This window comes from Macrobrachium rosenbergii, chromosome 42 (assembly GCF_040412425.1).
Source record: "Macrobrachium rosenbergii isolate ZJJX-2024 chromosome 42, ASM4041242v1, whole genome shotgun sequence".
Classification (NCBI taxonomy): domain Eukaryota; kingdom Metazoa; phylum Arthropoda; class Malacostraca; order Decapoda; family Palaemonidae; genus Macrobrachium; species Macrobrachium rosenbergii.
Genome location: NC_089782.1, coordinates 14,816,227 through 14,842,572, shown reverse-complemented (window position 1 = coordinate 14,842,572; position 26,346 = coordinate 14,816,227). Strand labels below are relative to the sequence as shown.

Below are 26,346 nucleotides of genomic sequence, written 5' to 3'. Positions count from 1 at the left end.
CAATAAGCTTAGTTTCAATCAGGAACTTCCACTATCTTCTGCTTTACCATCTCCAATAAGCTTAGTTTCAATCAGGAACTTCCACTATCCTCTGCTTTACCATCTCCAATAAGCTTAGCTTCAATCAGGAACTTCCACTATTCTCTGATTTACCATCTCCAATAAAATTAGTTTCAATAGGCAATTTCCATTGTCATATACATGGCCAACTCTCATATACTTAATGGTCAATAAGAAACTTCCACTGCCATCTGCTATACCACCTCCATAAGCTTTATTTCAATAGGGAACTTCCACTATCCTCTACTTGACCATCATTCAGATTTGTTTCATATTTCTTTCGTGGAACTTCTGCTGTCATCTTGGACTTTCCAAAAGATTTGTTCTTGTAGTACATAGCAAACTTCCACTAGCATGCTTTTGACCATCTTCAATTAGCTTTGTTCCAATATGGAACTCTTACTGTCATTTAACTGACTATCTTGAATAAGTTTTGTTGCAGTAGGGACTACCCTATCTTCTACTTAACTACATTCAGTAAGTTTTGTTTCAGTAGGGAACTTCCATTATCATCTGCTTGACTGTCTGGTGGCCATCTTCAGTAAGGCTTGCTTCAATAGAAAACTTCTACTGTCATTTGCTGGAACACTAACAATGGGTTTTGTAGCAATGGGTAACTTCCATTATCATAATATGCTTGCCCATCTTCAATAATGTTTGTTCAATAATATTTGTTTCACTGGGGAACTTCCACTAAAATCTGATGGATCACCTTCAATGAGCTTTGTGTCAATGGATAACTTCCATTATCATCTGCTTGCCCATCTTCTGTGAACTTTGCTTCACTTGGGAACTTCCATTATCATCTGCTGGACCATCTTCTATGAACTTTGCTTCACTTGGGAATTTCCATTATCATCTGCTGGGCCATCTTCTATGAAGCTTGCTTCACTAGGAACTTCCATTATCATCTGCTGGCCCATCTATGAACTTTGCTTCACTAGGGAACTTCCATTATCATCTGCTGGACCATCTTCTATGAACTTCGCTTTACTAGGAAACTCCCATTATCATCTGCTGGACTATCTTCTGTTAATTTTGTTTCACTATGGAACTTCCATTATCATCTGTTGGACCATCTTTCATGAACTTTGTTTCACCAGGGAACTTCCATTATCATCTGCTGGACCATATGAAAAAAAAGTTTGTTTTTAATAGGGAACTTCCACTATCATCTACTTGATCATCTTCAATAGGGTTCGATTCCCGAAGGAGGATGAATGCTTTAGAGAAGTCCCAAAGCCAAATGTGTCTCCTCTGAGCTAGGAAGTTATTGAAGTACCTGGTCATTAGTCAATCATGCTGGGTCACATACAGTCAGGATGGAGGAAAGCAATGGTCTAGTAGCTTCATCTCTACAAAACAGCCGATAAATAATAGATTTGTTAGTTTTCTGTAAAAGAAAACTATTGTGCCGGCTTTGTCTGTCTGTCCACACTTTTTTCTGTCCGCCCTCAGATCTTAAAACCTACTGAGGCTAGAGGGCTGCAAATTGGTAGGTTGATCATCCACCCTTCAGTCATCAAACATATCAAATTGCATCCCTGTAACCTCAGTAGCTTTTTATTTTATTTAAGGTTAAAGTTAGCCATGATCGTGTGTCTGGCAACGCTATAGGACATGCCACCACCGGACCGTGGCTGAAAGTTTCATGGGCCGCGGCTCATACAGCATTATACAGAGACCACCGAAAGATAGATCTATTTTCAGTGGCCTTGATTATACGCTGTACAGAAAACTCAGTTGCACCGAAGAAACTTTATTAGAATGAATGACTCCAAGAGGAATAAAAAACATCAGTTACTGGCACATTCATTCCCTAGTTGTTAAACTAAGTCATCCAAACGGGAAAGGCCACTTGGTGCCCTTTTCTTGCCCAGACCCGCCAAAAAACTCAAGGAGGAGGAAGACAGAAGGCTGAACAATTCTAAATCTTTGAATTTCAATGAATCACTTTCAGTGCCAAAATATTCTAGCTTTGTTTTTTACACTTTTTATTCTACACTTCTTTGTAACGTTTTGAATGTTTCGTTCTTTTTATATTTCAGTGCTCATGTTTTATTTTTAAAGTATCAAGTTTAGTCTTTAATCATTTTGATATTTGAATGTTTATTTTTACGTTTAAGTTTCCATGACTTTTCTTCCGGAAAACAGTAAATTTTTATTTCGCATTTTAAAATGTGTAATGTCTCAACATTAGATTTTTAATGTTTTGATCCTTTGATGATTCAGTTCTAACATTAAAAATCAAATTGTAAGTTTTTAATAAGAAAATTTCATTTCTTTAAATGATTATTCTTCATTTTCAGGAGTTAAAACGTCCTCTATTTGATTTTCACTTGAAAATATCAAGGATTGTAACGTTTACTTTTATACATAAAAACATTTTACTTATATGTTAGAGATAAAAATATTTTAGGTGTGAGATTCTAGAAATATTTGAAACTTACATAAATTTTTCAGTGACTTTAGGCTTTATCCATTTTTATGTTTCAGTTGTCCCTTTAACCATTTTTCTTTCTCATTATGCATTTACTGTCTTTCTGATGTTCCCTGGCTTTTCGGTAACAACTGTACTTTTCAAGATTCTGCCTTAATGCTAAAACCGCCCTTTTCAACTACTGGTTCTTTTAAGGGCTTTCACTTTCCTGCTTAATTTTCAAAATATTTTAGTTATCATTATAATTGTTATTACGAGCTTGATCGAGCGCGCTACGCTGCTCGTCATGTGGGAATTTCCATTAACCTCCTGATCCATTGCCTACCTTGCCCCCACCTGGGGCAGACAAACATGGTTTGCAAGATCTGGGTGGATGTGTCATCTCTGACCCTCCTTGATCCCTCTAGAAACTTCACTATCATTTGGGCGGACAAACAGGTTTGCAAGAGGAGGGTGGATGCGTCATGTCTCCCATCTGCCCTCCCCGATCCTCTACCTACCTCACTCCACCCGGGGCTGACAAACAGGTTTGCAAGAGGAGGGTGGATGTGTCATGTCTCCCCTACCTTCCCGATCCCCTACCTACCTCGCCCCCACCTGGGGCGGACAAACAGGTTTGCAAGCGGAGGGTGGATGTGTCATGTCTCCCCTACCCTCCCGATCCTCTACCTACCTCACTCCACCCGGGGCGGACAAACAGGTTTGCAAGAGGAGGGTGGATGTGTCATATCTCCCCTACCCTCCCAATCCCCTACCTACCTCGCCCCCACCCAGGGCGGACAAACGAGAAAGATCCACTACGATTTTATTATTATTATTATTATTATTATTATTATTATTATTATTATTATTATTATTCTTCAGGAGATGAACCCTATTCATGTGGAACAAACCCATAGAGAAAACTGACTTGAAATTCGAACCTCTAAAGAATATGGTGATGATTTGAGAGAAGTAACAGAAGGTAACAGGAAATACAGAATGAAGAGACTAAAGTTAATGGAAGAGAAAAAATCCTTTTCAATTCACAGATCTTCTTTATTGATTACACTGCCTTGGTTAAACGTCTGTCTTTTTAGAATACATGCAGGCTTCTTTTCAAACTTCTTGTGTTATATAATGCTTTCACTTTCCCATGAAGATCCTACCCTTTTTTTTTTAAATGCTAACGCTACCATTTTTGAGCTTCCCTCTTTTTAATGCTATCACTGGACTTTTTAGGTTTCCCTCTTTTTAATGCTATCACTGGCTTTTTTAGGTTTCCCTCTTTTTAATCCTATCACTGGCCTTTTCAGGTTTCCTCTTTTTAATGCTATCACTGGCCTTTTTAGGTTTCCCTCTTTTTAGTGCTATCACGGAGCTTTTAGGTTTCCCATTTTTAGTGCTATCACGGCCTCTTTTAGGTTTTGATTTTTAGTGCTATCACTGGACTTTTTTATGTTTCCCTCTTTTTTTAGTGCTATCACTAAATTTTTTAGGTTTCATTTTTAGTGCTATCACGGCATTTTTTAGGTTTTCCTCTCTTTAGTGCTATCAGGTAACTTTTTAGGTTTCCCTTTTTAGTGCTATCACGGGCATTTTTTAGGTTTTCTTCTTTTTAGTGCTATCACTGGCCTTTTAGGTTTTCTTTTTAGTGCTATCACGGGCCTTTTAGGTTTCCCTTTCTTTTAATGCTATCACTGTATATTTCAGGTTTCCCTCTTTTAGTGCTATCACGGGCCTTTTCAGGTTAGATCTTTTTAATGCTATCACTGGCCATTTTTTTAGGTTTCCCTCTTTTGAGTGCTATCACTGGCCTTTTCAGGTTTCCCTCTTTTTAGTGCTGTCACTGGCCTTTTCAGGTTTCCCTCTTTTTAATGCTATCACTGGCCTTTTTAGGCTTCCCTCTTTTTAGTGCTATCACTGTCCTTTTTAGGTTCCCTCTTTTTAATGCTATCACTGGCCTTTTTAGGTTTCTCTCTTTTTAGTGCTATCACTGGCCTTTTTGGGTTCCCTCTTTTTAGTGCTATCACTGACCTTTTTAGGTTCCCTCTTTTTAGTGCTATCACGGGCCTTTTTAGGTTTCCCTCTTTTTAGTGCTATCACTGGCCTTTTCAGGTTTCCCTCTTTTAATGCTATCACTGGCCTTTTTAGGCTTCCCTTTTTAGTGCTATCACTGTTTATTTTTAGGTTCCCTCTTTTTAATGCTATCACTGGCCTTTTTAGGTTTCTCTCTTTTTAGTGCTATCACTGGCCTTTTTGGGTTTCTCTCTTTAGTGCTAAATGATCCCCTTTTTAGGTTCCCTCTTTTTAGTGCTATCACGGGCCTTTTAGGTTTCCCCTTTTAAAGCTATCACTGTCCTTTTCAGGTTTCCCTCTTTTTAGTGCTGTCACTGGCCTTTTCAGGTTTCCCTGATGATTTTAATGCTATCACTGGCCTTTTTTTTATTCTTTTTAGTGCTATCACTGTCCTTTTCAGGTTTCCCCGTTTCTTTTAGTGCTGTCACTGGCCTTTTCATTTTCCCTAAAAATTTTAATGCTATACTGGCTAGATTTTAGGCTTCCCCTTTTTAGTGCTATCACTGGCCTTTTTAGGTTCCCCTTTTTAATGCTATCACTGGCCTTTTTAGGTTTCTCTCTTTTTAGTGCTATCACTGGCCTTTTTGGGTTCCTCTTTTTAGTGCTATCACTGACCTTTTTAGGTTCCCTCTTTTTAATGCTATCACTAGCCTTTTTAGGTTTCCCTCTTTTTAGTGCTATCACTGGCCTTTTTAGGTTTCCCTCTTTTTAGTGCTATCACTGGCCTTTTTAGGTTTCCCTCTTTTTAGTGCTATCACTGGCCTTTTTCGGTTTCCCTCTTTTTAATGCTATCACTGACCTTTTAACTTTCGCTCTTTTTAGTGCTATCACTGGCCTTTTTAGGTTTCCCTCTTTTTAATGCTATCACTGGCCTTTTCAGGTTTTCCTCTTTTTAGTGCTATCACTGGCCTTTTTAGGTTTCCCTCTTTTGAATGCTATCACTGGCCTTTTCAGGTTTCCCTCTTGTTAATGCTATTACTGGCCTTTTTAAGTTTCCCTGTTTTAATGCAATTACTGGCCTTTTTAGGTTTCCCTCTTTTTAATGCTATCACTGGCCTTTTTAAGTTTCACTCTTTTTAATGCTATGACTGGCCTTTTTAAGTTTCCCTCTTTTCAATGCAATCACTGGCGTTTTTAGGTTTCCTTCTTTTTAATGCTGTCACTGGCCTTTTTAAGTTTCCCTCTTTTTAAGGCTTTCACTGGCCTTTTTAAGTTTCCCTCTTTTTAAGGCTTTCACTGGCCTTTTTAAGTTTCCCTCTTTTTAAGGCTTTCACTGGCCTTTTTAAGTTTCCCTCTTTTTAATGCAATCACTGGCCTTTTTAGGTTTCCCTCTTTTTAATGCTATCACTGGCCTTTTTAAGTTTCACCCTTTTTTAATGCTGTCACTGGCCTTTTTAAGTTTCCTTCTTTTTAATGCGATGACTGGCCTTTTCAGGTTTCCCTCTTTTTAGTGCAATCACTGGCCTTTTAAGTTTCCTCTTTTTATTGCTATCACTGGCCTTTTTAAGTTCCCTCTTTTTAATGATGTCACTGGCCTTTTTAAGTTTCCCTCTTTTTAATGCTATCGCTGGCCTTTTAAGTTTCCCTCTTTATAATGCTATCACCGGCCTTTTTAAGTTTCCTTTCTTTTAATGCTATAACTGGCCTTTTTACGTTTACATCTTTTCAGTGCTATCAATGTCCTTTTCAAGTTTCCCTCTTTTCAATGCTATCACTGGGCTTTTTAAGTTTCCCTCTTTTTAATGCTATCACTGGCCTTTTTACGTTTACATCTTTTCAGTGCTATCACTGTCCTTTTCAAGTTTCTCTCTTTTCAATGCTATCACTGGGCTTTTTAGGTTTCCCTTTTTTTAATGCTATGACTGGCCTTTTAGGTTTCCCTCTTTTTAATGCTGTCACTGGTCTTTTTAGGCTTACATCTTTTCAGTGCTATCACTGGCCTTTTCAAGTTTCCCTCTTTTCAATGCTATCACTGGCTTTTTAGGTATCCCTCTTTTTAATGCTATCACTGTCCTTTTTAAGTTTCTCTCTTTTTAATGCTATCACTGGCCTTTTTAGGTTTTTCTAAAGATGGAAATTTAAAAGGCCAGTGCCTTTCTAAAAAACATTGATAGCATTAAAAAGAGAGAAACTTAAAAGGACAGTGATAGCATTTAAAAGAGGAAAACTTAAAAAGGCTAGTGATAGCATTAAAAAGAGGGAAACTTATAAAGGCCAGTGATAGCATTAAAAAGAGAGAAACTTATAAAGGCTATCACTGGCCTTTTTAGGTTTCCTTCTTATTAATGCTAACAGTGGCCGTTTTAAGTTTTCCTCTTTCTAATTCTACCACTGGCCTTTGTAGGTTTCTCTCTTTTTGATGGTATCACTGGCTTTTTTAGGTTCCCCCTTTTTAATGCTATCAGTGGCCTTTTTAAGTTTCCCTCTTTTTAATTCTATAACTGGCCTTTTTGGGTTTCCCTCTTTTTAATGATATCACTGGCCTTTTCAGGTTTCCCTCTTTTAATGCTATCACTGGCCTTTTTAGGTTTCTCTCTTTTTATTGCTATCACTGGCCTTTTCAGGTTTCCCTCTTTTTAATGCTATCACTGGCCTTTTTAGGTTTCTCTCTTTTTATTGCTATCACTGACCTTTTTAAGTTTATCTCTTTTTAATACTATCACTGCCCTTTTTAAGTTTTCCTCTTTTTAGTGCTATGACTGGCCTTTTTAGGTTTCCTTCCTTTTAATGCTATCACTTGCCTTTTTAGGTGTCCCTCTTTTTAATGCTATCACTGACCTTTTCAGGTTTCCCTCTTTTTAATGCAATTACTGGTCTTTTTATGTTTCCCTCTTTTCAATGCGATGACTGGCCTTATCAGGTTTCCCTCTTTTTAATGCTATCACTGGCCTTTTTAAGTTTCCCTCTTTTCAATGCTATCACTGGCCTTTTCAGGCTTCCCTCTTTTCAATGCTATGATTGGCCTTTTCAAGTTCCCCCTTTTCAACGCTATCACTGGCCGTTTTATGTTTCCCTCTTTTCGATGCTATCACTGACCTTTTTAAGTTTCCGTATTTCAATTTTAATATTGGCCTTTTTAAGTTCCCGCTTTTTAATGCTACAAGTGGCCTCTTTAAGTTTCCCTTTTTTAATGCTATCACTGGTCTTTTTAAGTTTCCCTCTTTTTAATGCTATCACTGGTCTTTTTAAGTTACCTCTTTTTAATGCTATCACTGGCCTTTTTAAGTTCCCTCTTTTTAATGCTATCACTGGTCTTTTTAAGTTTCCTCTTTTTAATGGTATCACTGGCCCTTTTAAATTTCCTCATTTTAGTGCTATCACTGGCCTTTTTAAGTTCCTTCTTTTTAACGATATCACTGGCCTTTTTAAGTTTCTCTCTTTTTAATGCTATCACTGGCCTTTTAAGTTCCCTCTTTTTAATGCTATCACTGTCCTTTTTAAGTTTCCCTCTTTTTAATGCTGTCACTGGCATTTTTAAGTTCCCTCTTTTTAATGCTATCACTGGACTTTTTAAGTTTCCCTCTTTTTAATGCTATCACTGTCCTTTATAAGTTTCCCTCTTTTTAATGCTATCACTTGCCTTTTTAAGCTTCCCTCTATTTAATGCTATCACTGGGCTTTTTAAGCTTGTCTATTTTTAATGCTATCTCTGTCATTTTAAAGTTCCCTCTTTTTAATGCTTTCAATGGCTTTTTAAAGTTTCCAAATTTTAAATGCTATCACTGTTCTTTTTAAGTTCCCTCTTTTTAATGCTATCACTGGACTTTTAAATTTCCCTCTTTCTAATGCTATCACTGGTCTTTTTAAGTTTTCCTCTTTTTAATGTTGTCATTGGCCTTTTTAAGTTTCTCTCTTTTCAGTGCTATCACTGGCCTTTTTAAGTTCCCTCTTTTTAATGCTATCACTGTCCTTTTTATGTTTCCTTATTTTTAATGGTATCACTGACCTTTTTAAGTTTCTCTCTTTTTAATGCTATCACTGGCCTTTTTAAGTTTCCCTCTTTTTAATGCTATCACTGACCTTTTTAGGTTTCCCTCTTTTTAATGCTATCACTGGCCTTTTTAAGTTTCCCTCTTTTTAATGCTATCACTGGACTTTTCAAGTTTCCCTCTTTTTAATGCTATCACTGACCTTTTTAGGTTTCCCTCTTTTTAATGCTATCACTGGCCTTTTTAAGTTCCCTCTTTTTAATGCTATCACTGGACTTTTCAAGTTTCCCTCTTTTTAATGCTATCACTGACCTTTTTAGGTTTCCCTCTTTTTAATGCTATCAGTGGCCTTTTTAAGTTCCCTCTTTTTAATGCTATCACTGGACTTTTCAAGTTTCCCTCTTTTTAATGCTATTCCTGGGCTATTTAAGGTTCCTTTTTTTTTAATGATATGACCGGCCTTTTTAGGTTTCCCTCTTTTCAATACTATAACTGGCCTTTTTAAGTGTCTCCCCTTTTAACGCTATCAGTGGCGTTTTTAAGTTTCCCTCTTTTTAGTGCTATCAGTGGCTTTTTTAAGTTTACCTGTTTCCAATGCTATCGCTGGCCTTTTTAAGTTTCTCTCTTTTCAATTCTAACACGGGCCTTTTTAAGTTTCCCTCTTTTTAATGGTATCACTGGCCTTTTTAAGTTCCCTCTTTTAAATGCTATTACTGGTCCTTTTAAGTTTCCCTTTTTTAATGCTATCACTGGTCTCTTTAAGTTTCCGTATTTTTAATGCTATCACTGGCCTTTTTAAGATTTCCTCTCTTTAATTCTATCACTGGCATTTTCAAGTTTCCCTCTTTTTATCGCTCTCATTGGCCTTTTTAAGTTTCTCTCTTTTCAGTGCTATCACTGGCCTTTTGAAGTTTCCCTCTTTTTAATGCTATCACTGGCCTTTTTAAGTTTCCCTCTTTTCAATGCTATCACTGGCCTTTTGAAGTTTTCCTCTTTTCAACGCTATCACTGGCATTTTTAAGTTTCTTTCTTTTGGATGCTATCACTGGCCTTTTTATGTTTCCCTCTTTTTAATGCTATCAGTGGCCTTTTTAAGTCTCTCTCTTTTTAACGCTATCACTATCCTTTTTAAGTTTCCCTCTTTTTGATGCTATCACTGGCCTTTTTAAGTTTCCCTCTTTTTAATGCTATCATTGGCCTTTTTAAGCTTCCCACTTTTTAATGCTATCACTGGCCTTTTTAAGTTTCGCCCTTTTTAATGCTATCACTGGCCTTTTTAAGTTTCCCTCTTTTAATGCTATCACTGGCCTTTTAAGTTTCCTCTTTTAATGCTATCACTGGCCTTTTAAGTTTCTGCTCTTTTTAATGCTATCACTGGTCTTTTAAGTTCCCTCTTTTAATGCTATCACTGGTCTTTTAAGTTCCTCTTTTAATGCTATCACTGGTCGTTTTTAAGTTCCCTCTTTTTAATGCTATCACTGGCCTTTTAAGTTCCTCTTTTTAATGCTATCACTGGCCTTTTTTAAGTTCCTCTTTTTAATGCTATCACTGGTCTTTTTAAGTTCCCTCTTTTTAATGCTATCACTGGCCTTTTTAAGTTCCCTCTTTTTAATGCTATCACTGGTCTTTTTAAGTTTCCCTCTTTTTAATGCTATCACTGGTCTTTTTAAGTTCCCTCTTTTTAATGCTATCACTGGCCTTTTTAAGTTCCCTCTTTTTAATGCTATCACTGGCCTTTTTAAGTTCCCTCTTTTTAATGCTATCACTGGTCTTTTAAGTTTCTCTTTTAATGCTATCACTGGCCTTTTAAGTTCCCCTCTTTTTAATGCTATCACTGGTCTTTTTAAGTTTCCTCTTTTAATGCTATCACTGGTCTTTTAAGTTCCCTCTTTTTAATGCTATCACTGGCCTTTTAAGTTCCTCTTTTTAATGCTATCACTGGTCTTTTTAAGTTCCCTCTTTTAATGCTATCACTGGTCTTTTTAAGTTCCTCTTTTAATGCTATCACTGGCCTTTTAAGTTCCTCTTTTAATGCTATCACTGGTCTTTTTAAGTTTCCTCTTTTAATGCTATCACTGGCCTTTTAAGTTCCTCTTTAATGCTATCACTGGTCTTTTAAACTTCCCACTTTTTAATGCTATCACTGGCCTTTTAAGTTTCGCTCTTTTAATGCTATCACTGGCCTTTTGTTTTCGCTCTTTTAATGCTATCACTGGCCTTTTAAGTTTCGCTCTTTTAATGCTATCACTGGCCTTTTAAGTTTCGCTCTTTTTAATGCTATCACTGGCCTTTTTAAGTTTCGCTCTTTTTAATGCTATCACTGGCCTTTTTAAGTTTCGCTCTTTTTAATGCTATCACTGGCCTTTTTAAGTTTCGCTCTTTTTAATGCTATCACTGGCCTTTTTAAGTTCCCTCTTTTTAATGCTATCACTGGTCTTTTTAAGTTTCCTTCTTTTAGTGGTATCACTGGCATTTTTAAGTTTCCCTCTTTTTAATGCTATCACTGTCATTTTTAAGTTTCCCTCTTTTTAATGCTATCACTGGCCTTTTTAAGCTTCCCACTTTTTAATGCTATCACTGGCCTTTTTAAGTTTTCTCTTTTTAATACTACCACTGTCCTTTTTAGGTTTCCCTCTTTTTAATGCTATCACTGGCCTTTTTAAGTTCCCTCTTTTTAATGCTATCACTGGCCTTTTTAAGTTTCCCTCTTTTCAATGCTATCATTGTCCTTTCTAAGTTCCCTTTTAATGCTATCACTGGCCTTTTTAAGTTTCCCTCTTTTCAATGCTATCATTGTCCTTTCTAAGTTCCCTCTTTTTAATGCTATCAGTGGCCTTTTTAAGCTTCCCACTTTTTAATGCTATCACTGTCCTTTTTAAGCTTCCCACTTTTTAAAGCTATCACTGGCCTTTTTAAGTTTCCATGTTTTTAATGCTAACATTCGCCTTTCTAAGTTCCTTTTCTTTAACGCGAACACTGGCCCTTTTAAGTTCCCTCTTTTGAACACTATCACTGCCGTTTTTAATTTCCCTTTTTTTATTGTAACTGTGGCTTTTTTATATTTCAATTTTTAAAACTAACACTGCTATTTTAAACCTCCTATTTTTAAAGGTATAAATGCCCACAGTAAGTTTTTCCCCTTTTTAATGGTAACACTTTTTCTTTTAACTAGCACCAAGCTCTGCAGTTAAGAAAATATAGGCCTATAATCCTAGGCTTGATTCTGATCTCTTTTACCGTAGATTCCCATCATGGAGTCCTCTTTGTCTAACGGTAATTTCACACTCCGTAAACAGAGAGAGAGAGAGAGAGAGAGAGAGAGAGAGAGAGAGAGAGAGAGAGAGATTTTTGTTAATTTCTTTTCTTACCCGTCTATCATGACATTCGCCTCTTTAACTCTCTCTCTCTCTCTCTCTCTCTCTCTCTCTCTCTCTCTCTACGTACTTATGATGTAAAATTCTCCCCCCCCCGAGTATCAGATGGAAGGAATGTGCCCTTTTTTCACGCAACGCCAAAACAACTTTCACTAAAGGGTTGCCAACGATTGTGATTTAGAAAGGAAATGTCGAAACTTGGCAACAGCGCTTTCTTCAGTTCTTGCCTCATAATACCTTGTATGCGCCATTTCGTAATTAACCGATTTATCTCATAATCGGATGAAAGATATGTGAGAACACGGGACACTGACTTTATCCGCTATTAATAAATTTCGCTCTTATTCCCTAGCATTAAAATTCGAACAAATTTCTTCAAAATTTTTAGGTTTTGTTTCCGCGGTTACAATTTTTTCGAGTATATTCACTTATTAGATTTGAGACACGGTAACGATTGTGAAAAAAACCTATGAAGAGATGGAACAGAAAGAGAGATTTTGAAAAGACGGCGGTGTTATATAAGAAAAAAAAGTTGGTTCACAAAGACTGACATGTAAATATCATTGTTTGTAGCTTTGGCTGGGTAATGTGTATGTGGGTCTCTCGTGATATTTACTTGTATGTTAAAGGAGAGAGAGAGAGAGAGAGAGAGAGAGAGAGAGAGAGAGAGAGAGAGAGAGAAATAATACTAAAAGTAGTTGACCAATCATGTGTTAGGTGGCTTGCATTCTATTCAGTGTTTGGTCGCACCCATTCCGTTGTCATGGTTACATTGACGTCATTGGTGCCAAGAGGTGCCAGATTTGCCAGCAGTCGTCTGCTTTGTTTTTCTGAGGATTTAATCTTAATAAATTCTTAATAGCCCTCATTAGGCATGTTCAAAACTGAATTTTAATGGATAAAAATAATGTTTGTTATATTTATCCCCCAAACTGCCACGGATTTGACAAATATCAAAATTATTCTATGAACTGGCAGCATTTTTATGTTGTGTTGTTAGATAAATGATGCAGTTATTTACATGTTGTTTAATGTTATTTTATAGGTTACAAATTAAAGTAAACATGTTGAAATAATATGAGAGAATATGCCTTAAATTTAGAGCTAGGAATTTTAATTTGGTAAGCGTCCTAGAAGACAAAATAAAAATATGAAATATGATATCGTTGTGGCAACAGCGACAGTCGGCCGAGGCCCAGAAGGCGAGAGATAGAGTGGCAGCGAGAGAGACGTCATTCTGAGCCAAAGCATCGAGATCATCGGACGTACACAACTTGTGCTCCGAACAAACACCTTTGCTTGCAGTCGTTTAACCTTGTGAAAAGAAGTGCAACCATGATGCATACTCTCCTTTACCCCGAGGTGAGTACCCAGGTCGAGCAGGATTACTGAAGAAGTGTAATTTGAGTGAAGTGTCTTTGGAAACTTGCGATGAGCGAAGTGAAAGCAACAGGTGTCTCCCTTGCAATGCGTGGGTGTGAATAATAATTCAATGTAGCCAAGTCTAGATGTGTGTGTATGTGTGTGTGTGTGTGTGTGTGTGTTTGCTTGCCATGTGCAAGATTGAATGTTGAAATAACAGTTTTCTTGCACAGGGTGTGTGTAATCTGCGTGGGAATGCGTTACATGTGTGAAGTATGATTAGAGTTTTGTCTGCCTGTCTGTTGAACAGTGTTGCCAGAAGTGAAGCCACAATTTCTGGGTGGAGCGGTGTTTTTATGAATGAAGTTGCAAGTTTTAGGGAAATAGGATTATCGTAAGTTTATAGTAGTTCTCAGAGTTACAAGGCAAATTTTTTCCCCTTGAATTAGGATCCCAGTTACAGTTCATTGCTTACCTGAATTTCCAGTTATTGGTATTTTAAACGATGTATTATTTAATGAGTAAATGCAGTGCTAATCATACCCGAAATAACCATCTCGCCAGTAACCGTTCTCTATGATTGGGGAGGGAGCGCTCCTGCTTTTATCGCAAAATTGCGCAATTGAAACTTTATAAAGGTACTTGAATTTAATTTTTATATGGGAATAATTAAATGCTTTTTTTTTTTTTGTTTTGTAAATGTTATTTCCATTTCGCCCTGCAGATGAACCAAGCTGTGCCAGGGGCACCCACATCCCTAAGCCCCGGACATGAGGGCGGCGGCAACTACGGCGAATGCCAAGTGCCCTCTCCGTCCCAGTGGTCCGATCCCTGCTACTCCCCCCAGTCCTTCCACTCCCCCCAGCATCTCCCTGTCGAGCTGGAGAAGGTGAAAGAGGAACCCTTCTCTTACCTATCTCTCCCCGCCTCCCCTCCCGCTCCTCACCTGTCCCCCTCCTCCGCTCCTCCCCCAGCCAATCCTTCCCTCCACGGCGTCTCTCCATACTGCCGCCCTCCGTCAGGAGCCGGCCACGTGATCAAGAAGGACCCCTATGAGTCCTGCATTAACCTGTCGGATCTCCTGAGTGAGAACCAGGCGCTGATCCATCAACACCAGGCGCCCTCCCCACCCTCCATCCCTTCTTCTGCCTCCTCTCCTCCCTACGGAGGTGGTCCTTACCCTGACCACCCTCTCCTTCGGGGCCGCCTGGAGGAGACTAATCCCTTCCAGAAGATCTCCTCCTCAGGAGGCTCTACTCCTCCTCCATCCTTCGAGCAAGGAACATCTTTGCATAACCTCCCTCCTCCACCTTCCCACCCCCTGGACGAGCAGGGCCAGGCCCCTTTCCACCAGAAAATGTCTCCCAGCGGCGGCTACAAGGAAAGCGACGAGGGGCTGAGTTTCCTGGAGTCCTTGGTGGACGTCAAGCGTGAGCTGGAGGACGACGTCAGCGTCGGGTCGTCCTGTGGGTCGCCAGCGGCACCCTCGTCGGGATGCGGTGGCGGGAGCCCCTTGGAGGTCGTTACGGTGCCTTCCCCCCAGCAGCACCAACCTCAGGTGTCGCCCGCCTCCTGCCAGAGGGACATCCTCGAGACGGTGGAGAGGTTGGCCCAAGAACACAATAGGAGGGACGTGCAACGGGTGTCCGACTCCCTCAACATTCCCGTGGGTGAGTATCCCAAGTCTCTCTCTCTCTCTCTCTCAAGAAGATATAATAAGGCTAATTACTTGATTTTGCGGAGTATAAGTTATTAAAATCATTATTATTTCTCAAGACAAAACTTCTGTTATGTATGTTATCATTGCATATAATTGTTATTGTAAAAAGTCGCTCATTATTATAACTAGATACGTTATCATCATTGCAGGTGATATTTTCAAAGTTATTGCCTGTACCGCGGTTATATCTTCTTGAGGGTAGTAGTGATGTATTTCTAAGCTTTATACAAAAATCACTGAATTATAAAATCCAGTTATTATTTTCCTAGAACAACCTGTTACGGATTCAACTGACACATTTTATGTATCTCTTGATGAATGTATACGAGAAGCATGTGAACTAGTCTTGAGTAAGAGCTTTGCTTAAGAGGGACAATGACGTCATTGGGTTATTATTCAACGGTGGGTAGTCATTTTACTCTGTTCCTCCCGAAATGTCAAACTGTCAAGGCGATTAGTCACACCGCCCCTCAAATGTTGTTGCTGGTGGCCAAAATATTCATTTCGAATTTCTTTCATTTTATGTTTTATTTCTCCTTGACGGGTGTGTATGAATCAACCATTTTGGTGTGTGTGCGTGTGTGTACACACACGCGCGCGCTGACTGCATGTCCTTGAGGGACTCCATTTGCAGCTCTTTGTTTGGTGGGTGTAGCTTGCTAGCTGGCAACATGAGCTAAAGTTATTTCAAGTCATTTTGCAATTATTTTTCTCTGGCAATTGTGTTTTAGCGTAACGATTAAGTCTTGGTTTGGTCGTTTTCGTCCCAGTCTCTCTCTCTCTCTCTCTCTTCATTTCTTCTTCTCTCCTCGTGTTTATTATACCTTTTACTTTGGTTCTCGCGGCTGTCTCTCCCGCCCAACCCTTGCCTTCCCTCCCCGACTGCCTCATCAAATCGGCCTTGGATAGGGCGAGTTTTTGTCTCGGCTCTTCTTGGGCTCCCTCCTTGAAATCGCCTTATAAGGTTCGTCAGATATTCTCTCTCTCTCTCTCTCTCTCTCTCTCTCTCTCTCTCTCGTGTGGATCAAGGCAGGGTTTTCCCGATCGAGATAGGTCTACATAGCTTCCATTTCCATGTGTAAGAGATCAAGAGATGTAAAAGTAGTATCCTTCGCTCTCAACGCCGTAAACGTCTAGCGTTACTGTTACACCCTCTGTTCATCCCATTTGGAGATTTTCGTTTATTTGTTTTACCTCCCGGTCATTTATTTGTTTTTTCCTTCCACCCTTTTCGTCTGTAAACAGCTACATGCTGTTATGGCAATCAACGGCCACAGCGCACTTGTTCTCGCTTAGCCTCTATTCTTCCCCGCCATAAGGCTGCTGACGTCATTCCGTTGGGCCAGTAATCAAGTCGTCATTATTTTGCTGCTATCATCTTTTGTCTTCAAGCAGCATTTGATCCTCTCTCTCTCTCTCTCTCTCTCTCTCTCTCTCTCTCTCTCTCTCTCTCTCTCTCTCTCTCTCTCTCGATGTGGGAAACGAAGTAAATGTTTTTCTCTTCATGTATGGGATAAACTTATGTAAAATGAGGCAATCACTGGTGTGTATGTTCCACATTTGTCATCATTAGACCTATTTTCATCCATGTTTTTATTCCACTTTCGGATTATTCCTTGGTCTTATATTCCCAGCGAGCCCTGTGTGTGTGTGTGTGTGTGTGTGTTTGTTGAAGTGCTTCAGGCGCAACAAGTTTTTGTGGCCACCTCCCCTCACCACCCGTCTCCTCCCCACCCACCGGCCCCACCCTCTCACCCCATGAACAGACTCCTTGTTTAAGTCCTTGAACACGCGCGGATTCCTTCTTTATGATCCCTTGCAATACCGTTCAACGTCCTTTGCCATTGCAACTGCCACTCTCCCTCTCAGGGAGGGGTTGCTCCTGGTTTTGGTGAAGGGGGGTGGGCCAATGGCGAGGTAGTTTTGGCTGCAGTGGGATCTGCTGGCAGCGGATAATAACATTTGGGTGCAGTCTGAAACGTATGTGTTCTTTTTCATATGAATATACTTATATACATACATGTACATATATATATATATATATATATATATATATATATATATATATATATATATATATAGTATACAATGATGGTTCCTTGAGAGAAGGAAAATGCGATCTGTATATCTTAGATTAACAGATAGACAATGCGAGGGACGGTAGAGAGAGAGAGAGAGAGAGAGAGAGAGAGAGAGAGAGAGAGAGAGAGAGAAGGGAGTCTTGTATTGGCTTCTGATGAACTCGAGTGTGGCGACAGAGGCTCCCCTTGTGGGATTCTCTACCTTACCTTTTGGGGCGCACAGTCTCTCCATTGTGGAGAGGAGAGAGTGGATTCGCTGCTCCAAGTGGAGCCTCTTATTAGATTGGAATGGTGTAATGGATAGGGAGGTTTGTTTTAAAGGGGGGACTGGGGGTTGGGAGGAGGAGAGAGGTAATGGTGTGGGTATTTGCCCTCTTGCGCAACAAGGGGGTACGATGGTGTGCACTTCAGAGATAGCGAGGGTATTATTCTCGGCTCTATTTTGTTAAGGTGGGAGGTTTCTCTCTCTCTCTCTCTCCCTGTGATTCCCCAGAACAAAGATCTTTCGACCTCAGTTACTGATCTTATCGCTGACCTGTTTCCCGAGGCCCGGGGAACGTCTTGGGGTATTTTCCCCTTATCCTTTAAATAAAGCTTCCTTAACTAACCCCCAGCACTCCCACGCCACTCCGGTCCTCGTCAGCCCCACCCCCCCAAAAAAAACTGCTGCCAGAAGGAAATAATTATTTATTGACTCCCTTATCGTTTTAACTTAATATTTTATATTAATTTTGCTAACATCGTCGTGATCGCTATCATCCGTATATTATTATTATCAATATTTGCTGTCGTATATTTTAATTTCATAAATATGGTGATTTTCAAAATTACCGCTATTTAGAGATCTGATGTTATTTACTGTTATTTATGCATTTTAATCATCAGCAGAAATGTGTATTTTAATATCAAGTCTATTTCACTTCGATACAGAATAATTAGTAGTCCCGACATCATTAATATTCTGATAGTATGGTTGTTAATATTATCCGTAGCATTATTTAGCTTTTTCACCTAAATATTATGATTGTTAATATTATCCTTAGCATTATTTAGCTTTTTCACCTAAATATTTTTTTATCTGCTTCATTCAAGTCCACGTTGCATTATCAGTTGCATTCTTGCATTACGATGTATACTCAGTAGACTGCATTTCTGATTCAATTTCACACCTACAATCAACTACTTTGGTGCATTGCATTCTGACGACCTTTTTGATTCGTGCTTTAAGTATCTACATTCATTCATTGCATTTTCCTACATTTAATCCCCGTACGGCATTGCAATGCTACATCTCATTCTTACGTTAAAATCTTTTCTTAATGCACATTGCATCTATCTGTTGCCATGCATTACCACTGTATTACTAAATTGTATTATTTTCTTCCATTGCATTGCAATAAAGTAGTAAAGGAATGATGGTGTGACATTGCGTTGCATTGCTTCGTGTTATCCGTAATTCTCATTCTTACATTTCTTTTTTGAGTAATAATAATAATATTAATAATAATAATAATGATAATAATAGTAAAACAGACACGCTGTTAATGTCAGATTTAGTTTCGGCTTGTATTTTCGATTTCATAAGTAGACTTCGGTTCCTGTTTCGACGTTTATGGCTTTGGGGACTCCAGTTTATGGAATTAGGTCTATAAAACTGGAAAATGAATTATTCTGGATGCATCTCGGTCATTTTAGTTCCCCGGGAAGAGGGAAATGCCCCTATGGCCGAGTCTCGGTGCCCCGAAAAAAGGGTTCCACCGTGCAAAACAGGATGTCGATGACGTAGCGCCATGGGCTGACGTCACGAAGAGGTTGCCTTGTCGTCAGAGCATCTCATCGGTTGCATAGTCCTCCCTTAGCGCGCGGTTTGCCAACAGCACACTCACACACCCGTTCCCTTTTTCACTTTCCTTTAAGCTCTATCTCTACTTCATCAAGAAAACGTCCCTAGGAAGCCGTCTCGCCCCTCTCGGTTCGCCAGGTGTCGGAAAAGTTGGGGAAAACATAAGTTTCGTTTCGCGCCAAAAGATTCGAGTGTGAGTGTGTGCGTGCGTGCGTTCGTCTGTCTGTGTTCGGTGGAATCTGGAGAAGAGCCACTTGCGCCTGCGCACTGATTCAGTACATTTTGTTTTCGGTGGTTTGCAAAACAAAATGGCGGACTATAGTCTCAAGTCTAGGCTCTTACATGCTCCTCGGTACATGACAGGTAGTTCTTCTTATTGTCAGCATACCAGTTGCTTTTCTTCAGTTTTGAACCTAGGAAATATTATGTGGTTCTTACATTTTAATTTCTTACTGTTTCTGTATACACTAATACTAATGCCACAGTTAGTACTATTACTAATACTATGCTACAATTATTACTACTATATACTGTATTCTTTTGCTCTTTAAATGGAAATAATCATAGTTTAACATTGATATTGTCTGTGCTACGCGTAGCCGGTTGACTGATGCTTTAGGTCTCATATCTGCACAGGGTAATGAAGTTGAACCCAACTTAATTGATTGGCATTGCCCTGTGGATGTGACATCTGTTCTGAAAGCTTGTATCGAATGGCCTCTCTTAATGTGCTCTTCCCCATTTCTCTCCCCCTTCCCCCTATAGATCCTGCCCAGTGGTCTGTGGACGACGTGCGTGCATGGCTGAAGCTGCAGGCTTCCCAGCTTAACCTCCCTCCCCTGATGCTGGACTTCTGGAACTACGGGGGCCCCTCCCTCTTGAAGCTGACTGAGCAGCAGTTCCGGCTCTTGGCTCCCGTCGGAGGTGAGCTTCTCTATGCCAAGCTGGAGATCTGGAGAGAAGCCCTCAAGTCCTCCTCCAAGTTCCCCCCGCCCTCTCCCTCTTCTGCCGCCCCCTCAGACCCCCGTCAGCAGGTGGGTGGTGCCTTCCTGCAGCTTCCGCACCACCAGCAGATTGTCGATGCCCCTAACAACCTGATGCTTCCGTCCTCACTTCATGCCCACCATCAGTTGCACCTGCCGCACCAATCCTCCTCTGGGGCTGCCCCCTCCGCTCCAGGGGCGCAGGGGAACAGCGGGAGCAGCAGCTCCGGTAGCGCCCCTTCCAGCCCTCCCTTGCCCCTCGTGCCCGCCCTGGCACAAGTACCCACCCCGGTAGCCCAGGTCAGCCAGCAGGGAAGCAGCAACAGCGGCTCCTCCCCGAACCCCCCCTCTCCACCCCTCCAGCAGCAAGGCACAGCCGTCTACCTAGATGAGTCCTGCATGGACATGGCGGCGCTCTTGCAGCAGCAGCAGCAGCAGCAACAGCAACAGCAACAGCAGCATCCCCCGTCCAACGGCAGCCCCCAGGGGGGAGCCTCGTCCCCCCACTCGGGTCACCACCACCACACCTCTGCAAACCACTGCTCTCCCCAAGAAGACGCTTATGACTCTGAGGGTGAGTGTTATTGAAAGATTATTATTATTATTATTATTATTATTATTATTATTATTATTATTATTATTATTATTATTATTATATTGCGAAACATACTGAAAACATACTGTATAGCGTTATCAGATAATTACTATAGTTTGAATCTTAGTATCATTCAATATTATCATTCGTAGTATTCAACTATATAATTTGCAAGTTATCATTTGAGTCATTAACATTATTAGATTGGCACCAGAAGTATTAGTATTACCCGACTGTATAACATGGATAAAAAATCAGCGTCGTCATTACGTTTAATTATTATATTTATGAAATTCCAATGATTCAACAAACTATTTTATCAACACCAATACACAAAGACATATCCAGTACTTTAGGAAGGAGGAAAGGGGAGGGAGATGGCACAGGTTGCCCCAAAAAGGGGTATTTCTCTGTGGGACTAAGTCAGCCAGGCGTAGGGCTCAAGAACAGGTGGAGGTCAGGTGAAGAAAAAACCAGTCCAGAGTAGAATTGTTACATTGATTCAGCCCTCATCGCGCCGATGTTGGAGATGGGTTAGGCTATGGGGAGATTGAAGATTAGTGTTGGTGTAGGCTTCAGGGATTGTTGGCGAGTGGTATGGTCAACAGGTGTTCAAGAAGATTTTTAGTCTAGGATTTAGTTCAAGTTGGAGAAGGGTATAAGTTTCCGTCACACGAACTTGGGGGAGAGGTGGTATTGGTCTGGGCTTTGCGAATGTTAATATGGTTGTTTAATTTGGGCAGTGTTAGCGAACGGTATAGCTTTTGTCAAGTAGAAGGCCGGTTATGGTTACAGGTGCATTCTATAAAATTAAGACTACAAATTTTGGAAGAGAGACCCTTAATTTTTCGATAGAAGGTTATATTTCTCGCATTTAAGTCTAATATCTATAAAAAAAATACTTGACATCATTTTGATCTCGTCTTGTCAATTTTGTGTAGTTTAAAAGATAAAAGTTTTTGTAACTGCAGAGTTTCAGCAAGTATTTATTTATTGATAACTTTAAGCACCACACAACCTCCAAGATTGTTTAATAACAAAAATCGATTTATGTGCAGTAACACGTTGAAGAGGTTGGTATCCCTGTTAGGGTGTGGTTGCAGACTTGTTTGGAAGGAGTGAGAGAAAGAATTTTAAGCAGTTTGCTGGCCCTCGGTTTATTTGTATTTCCTTACCTTGTTAATTCACGAGAGGCTGAAGTAGTGTATTACAGTATTATTCAGATGTTCTTATTAATATCAGTAAGCAGTTTTCTTACGCTGTAGCTCTTGCAGATTTGGTATAGTCTATGAACGTGTCCTAATGTTTAAATGACCCTCAAATCGACACGACTCAAAGGATAAGATTGAAGAGCTCCTACTTGAGGGCGGCATAAAGCCATACTTCTCTGCGTACTCGATTGGGATGCCCCCACCCACCCCCATAACTCTTCAAATGTAACGTCAATTTGGACCTTATGATTGCAAGTCCGTAAGGACTATTCGTTGCAGAGTTCCCTTATGCAAGAAGTACCTTCATATCAGCGTGTTTGCCGGGCGATATTGAGTCTTACGCACTAGTGCCATTAAGCGCAACATTGCAATGCTTTAACGTATAGTGCCTGGACCAAGGTGATACTGCTAGCCTCGCTCAAGGTCCCTTCTGGCGATCAAAGTTACCAGACGTTGGAAATTTGTGAATAGTTGGAAGGTTTCTCGTTCGTTAGGAAATAGATTGGGTCAATTAAAATCATGTCATTATCGTAGACACATTATAATTGCCTCTTTTCAATTGAAATATCGATTGTTTAATAAAAATGCCTGGGATAGAAGGCATATTCAAGTTCATGTTGGTAAGTAACCAAACCTCATTGCGGTGACGTCACAATGGCGCCCTGTTGATTGGAGTTGGAGCCTCTCTCTCTCTCTCTCTCTCTCTCTCTCTCTCTCTCTCTCTCTCTCTCTCTCTCTCTCTCTCTCTCTCGTACGTGACTGGGACTGTTGCCTGCTCTATATATTAATTCAATTTTACTTTCTCCATCGCTCGGTCCGCTCACCATTGCTAGAATAACGTTGCTGTATATGCGCAGTATTTGCAGCATCTCTCTCTCTCTCTCTCTCTCTCTCTCTCTCTCTCTCTCTCTCTCTCTCTCAGTGATCAAAATAACTCATTTGAGTGACAAGGAAAAGGATAAAAAAACGCAATTCTCTCTCTCTCTCTCTCTCTCTCTCTCTCTCTCTCTCTCTCTCTCTCTCTCTCTCTCTCTCTCTCTCTCAAATTGAACAGTGTCAGTTTCAATTTGTGTGTATAGTCTTGTACATAGGAACACTGAATGGACATTGTATAAGATTTAAATGAGTAATTATGTACAAAATTCCACACTGAAGTATAGAAAAAATTGTGACTACCTTCAGGACTCTCTCTCTCTCTCTCTCTCTCTCTCTCTCTCTCTCTCTCTCTCTCTCTCTGGAACCGTTCCACAGGAATTTCTCAGTTCCTAAAATGAGAGATATTTATAACAAGGCAGTGATTGTGAAAAGAGCAGAATTTCTCTCTCTCTCTCTCTCTCTCTCTCTCTCTCTCTCTCTCTCTCTCTCTCTCTCTCTCTCTCTCTCTGTGGTGCAGGTAACTATCTACTTTCCACTCGAAATCGCCCATTTGAGAAATCGCAAGACTGAGGACTGTGTGTTTGCGCGCACGCAATTGCAACGAAGAGGTTAAAGTTGGAGAACAAAAGCCCCGTCACTACTGGTTCTGGGAATCCCTAAATGCCAATCCTCCGCTCTCTCTCTCTCTCTCTCTCTCTCTCTCTCTCTCTCTCTCAAATCAAGGACGGCAACTCCGCCATTTTGTTCAACCACCTCTGGTTAAGATATACACCATTTGATAGTCAAGAAAGACGTCTTTTTTTTTTTTCTAGTGCTTTCTTGATGCTTTGTTGAACTTTCCATTTTCTCTTTTTGCTTGATATTTAAATGTTCGTGTTTGAGTAGTGGTGGATAAATAGACAGATTGTTAGATAGTTAAGACTAATATTGGTTGATAGATCTATATAGCTGGGTTTATAGGTAGGTGGGTTTGATAAGAAGCCATAGAGGTATGGTGAGCACGTTTTTCTAGACGAAGAATTAGACCGAGGGAAGATCAGCTAGGTAGATTTGTGGGCACTGTTCTTGTCTTATGGAGAAAAAAAGTTGGTAGAAAGGTTAAACACACACACACGTACATACGTACATACAGTGATGAGGTAGCTGACGAATTCTGCCCACCCTCATGAGAGAAATTGGACAATGGTTATCTTGTGAACGAAAACGCCACAATACTGTACCCTCATGAACAAAGCCAGCGAACGTGTTGCCCCACATGAACGAAACCAAATTATAGTTGCCTTATAACAAAATAGAATAGTATTCCGCTCTTATGAACAAATCCAGCAAAGAATATTGTTCCCTTCTGGAACGGAGCCTGTCAATAACAGTATTGGATCCCTATGAAGAAAACTGAAATGTATAGAACTTTAGTGAACGAAGCCAGACAGTAGTTTTGTGGTGTTTCAATTGTGTAGAACGTACCGCTCAAAATAAACAATGGAAGCGTTATCAGCTTTGTTTAGATGGCGGCTTTTGACACTCATTTCCGGTGTCACCACTTTTTCGTGTTCTTGACGTAAATTGACATCCTGTGACGGTGATGTGTTTTTCAGTTCGTAGGGTTTTTTCCCCTTTTTGAGATGATTTTACATCAGTACTCGTGCTTATTTTTTATACCTTGCTTAAATGATATTTGTCTTTTTCTTTCGGAACAGACGAAGTCGAAGAAGAGAGCTGCAGCAGCGGAGGGAGTGGCCGCGGCGGCACTCACATCCACCTGTGGCAGTTCCTGAAGGAGCTGCTGCAGCAGCCACAGCTGTATGGCTCCTGCATCCGCTGGTTGGACCGGCAGAAGGGCGTCTTCAAGATCGAGGACAGCGTCCGCGTGGCCCGCCTCTGGGGCAAGAGGAAGAACCGTCCCGCCATGAACTACGACAAGCTCTCCCGCTCCATCAGACAGTACTACAAGAAGGGCATCATGAAGAAGACTGAGAGGTCCCAGAGGCTCGTGTACCAGTTCTGCCACCCCTACTGCCTGTAGGTCGTGGCCAGAGGCGTCAGCACAAGCGCGGCGGTGTGGTTCCGCACGCGCGCGTTTCACGGCTGGCGTTCTTTCGAACGCCCGTCCGTCTGCCCGCGCGGTGTCGCCATCGCCTTCCGCCTCTCGTCTTGTGTGTCTTGTGCGTGTGCGTGTGTGTGTAAATGCGTGCGTGTGTTCCATTTAGTTTGTAAGCGGGGAAGGTAATTTCCCTGGTTTAATCTATTAGCACATGGTCTGTTCCCCAGTGGGTCTACAGACTCGGCCATTCCCCGGGGTTTCCTCCTCCGGGCGGCTTGAGCGCCCACTGATCAAGGCCTGTGTGTTATTTTTACACCATATATCTATGATATATTCCCATATGTAAGTTCTATGAACTTAGCTCGTAAGTCTCGGCGCCATCAGTTAGTTGAGTGCCCGGGCAGCCCTGTCTTATATATTACATGAATAAACTTTGTTGTTGGTTTGCTAGCCGACCTGACCACACATAAAAATGTTACAAAAAATCCTAAAAAAAATAAATGATGGTCACTTCAGCTCATAGGCCTATGTTATGTTTTTTAGCTTTTAAGTCCATGATATGATGTCTATTTATGCGCAGATAACCTCAACTTGCGCCCTTTTCCTGTTGGAGCAAAAATAGGCCAAGTTTGTGGCTGTACTTCTCTTTGGAGGAGGAGGGCGCGAGTTCTAGTTTCTGCCGACAGTTGTCCTTCTTTAGATGTTTGTTGTTGAAGCGAGTCTTTGGAGCAATTGGAAGTGGAAGCAGAAAGACTGCGCTATCATCTTGAAAAATAGTTCTTTTGATGTCATGCTATGTAATAAAGATTAGTTTTTTAAACCCATAATGATATGGTGGGAGGCTTAAGGACGAATGGCCTAGTTCCTTCCCTCCCATCATCTCCCCCCAAAAAAACAAGAAAAAAAAAGGAAGATGTCCATTTAGGCCATCGTCGGAGACGTAACTTTCGAGTCACCGCGCTTCTCCAAGTATCAAGTAGGGGAAGAGCTCTGCCTGGAAGGTTCCTGCTCTTTCAGATGGCTGTAACTCTGCAGTGTTGCCAACCTGTGAGTGTATCGATGCGTCTAATGTCAGATCCCTATAAATCTCTTTCTTTTTGATTTACATTCGCAACCTGATCTCGCTAGCTCCTTATGCCAGCGAGCGAGTTCAGGTTCCACATTATTATTCCATTAATACGCTCACTTCCTTGACGTCACTGCAGGTGCTTAGATGTAAAAGAAGTTCTTCGGAAGTGACCGTAACGCTCACTTTTCCATAAGCCTTGAAATGTGTAGCATATTTTTTAAAAAGATGTTTATTATACAGATTTTATGTATTTAATTTCTATTTGGAGATAAAATGTTTAACAGTCAGATTAATGATGTCAAACACCTGACCGTCATGATACATAGAATGGTTGCCAGGTGGTTCTGTGTTTTTGGACAGATCTGTAATGTTTTGGATATGTCTTTGTAAACCTCCCAATTTTTGGTAAAATTGAAAAGTCTGAAAACTCGAATTGGTGTTAAATAAAAAGACCCCTAATATTTTGAGTGTCTTTGTTAACCTTCTTTTGGAATTCGTAATGAAAGCTCAACTGATATACAGTTTAAGATAAAAGTTGCCTTCGGTCGGGAACTAGACCGTGATCTTTGAAACAGAAAAGTCTCAAACAACGGTGGGGAAGGGAATGGTGGAAACGTCGATCTAATAGTACATAATATGGAAGAAACAGAACGCGGGTGCACAGATATGCTTATGAAGACCCCGACGAGACGAGATCGAGGTTC

At 40.5% G+C, this 26,346-nt stretch overlaps 2 protein-coding genes across 2 annotated transcripts; one reads left to right on the top strand and one right to left on the bottom strand.

The window, feature by feature from the left end:
* Positions 1-4,447: 4,447 nt before the first annotated feature.
* Positions 4,448-8,030, bottom strand: LOC136827740 (uncharacterized). The gene is made up of 2 exons (XM_067085203.1): positions 7,753-8,030; positions 4,448-4,655 (listed from the first exon to the last, which is right to left on the bottom strand). The coding sequence occupies exons 1-2, from the start codon at positions 8,028-8,030 to the stop codon at positions 4,448-4,450; spliced, it is 486 nt and encodes a 161-aa protein (XP_066941304.1).
* Positions 8,031-13,064: 5,034 nt separating this feature from the next.
* Positions 13,065-26,103, top strand: LOC136827969 (DNA-binding protein D-ETS-4-like). Its single transcript, XM_067085547.1, has 4 exons — positions 13,065-13,223; positions 13,948-14,893; positions 19,633-20,424; positions 24,230-26,103. Exons 1-4 carry the CDS (start codon positions 13,197-13,199, stop codon positions 24,553-24,555), a joined length of 2,091 nt encoding a protein of 696 aa, XP_066941648.1. The 5' UTR covers positions 13,065-13,196; the 3' UTR covers positions 24,556-26,103.
* Positions 26,104-26,346: the final 243 nt, after the last annotated feature.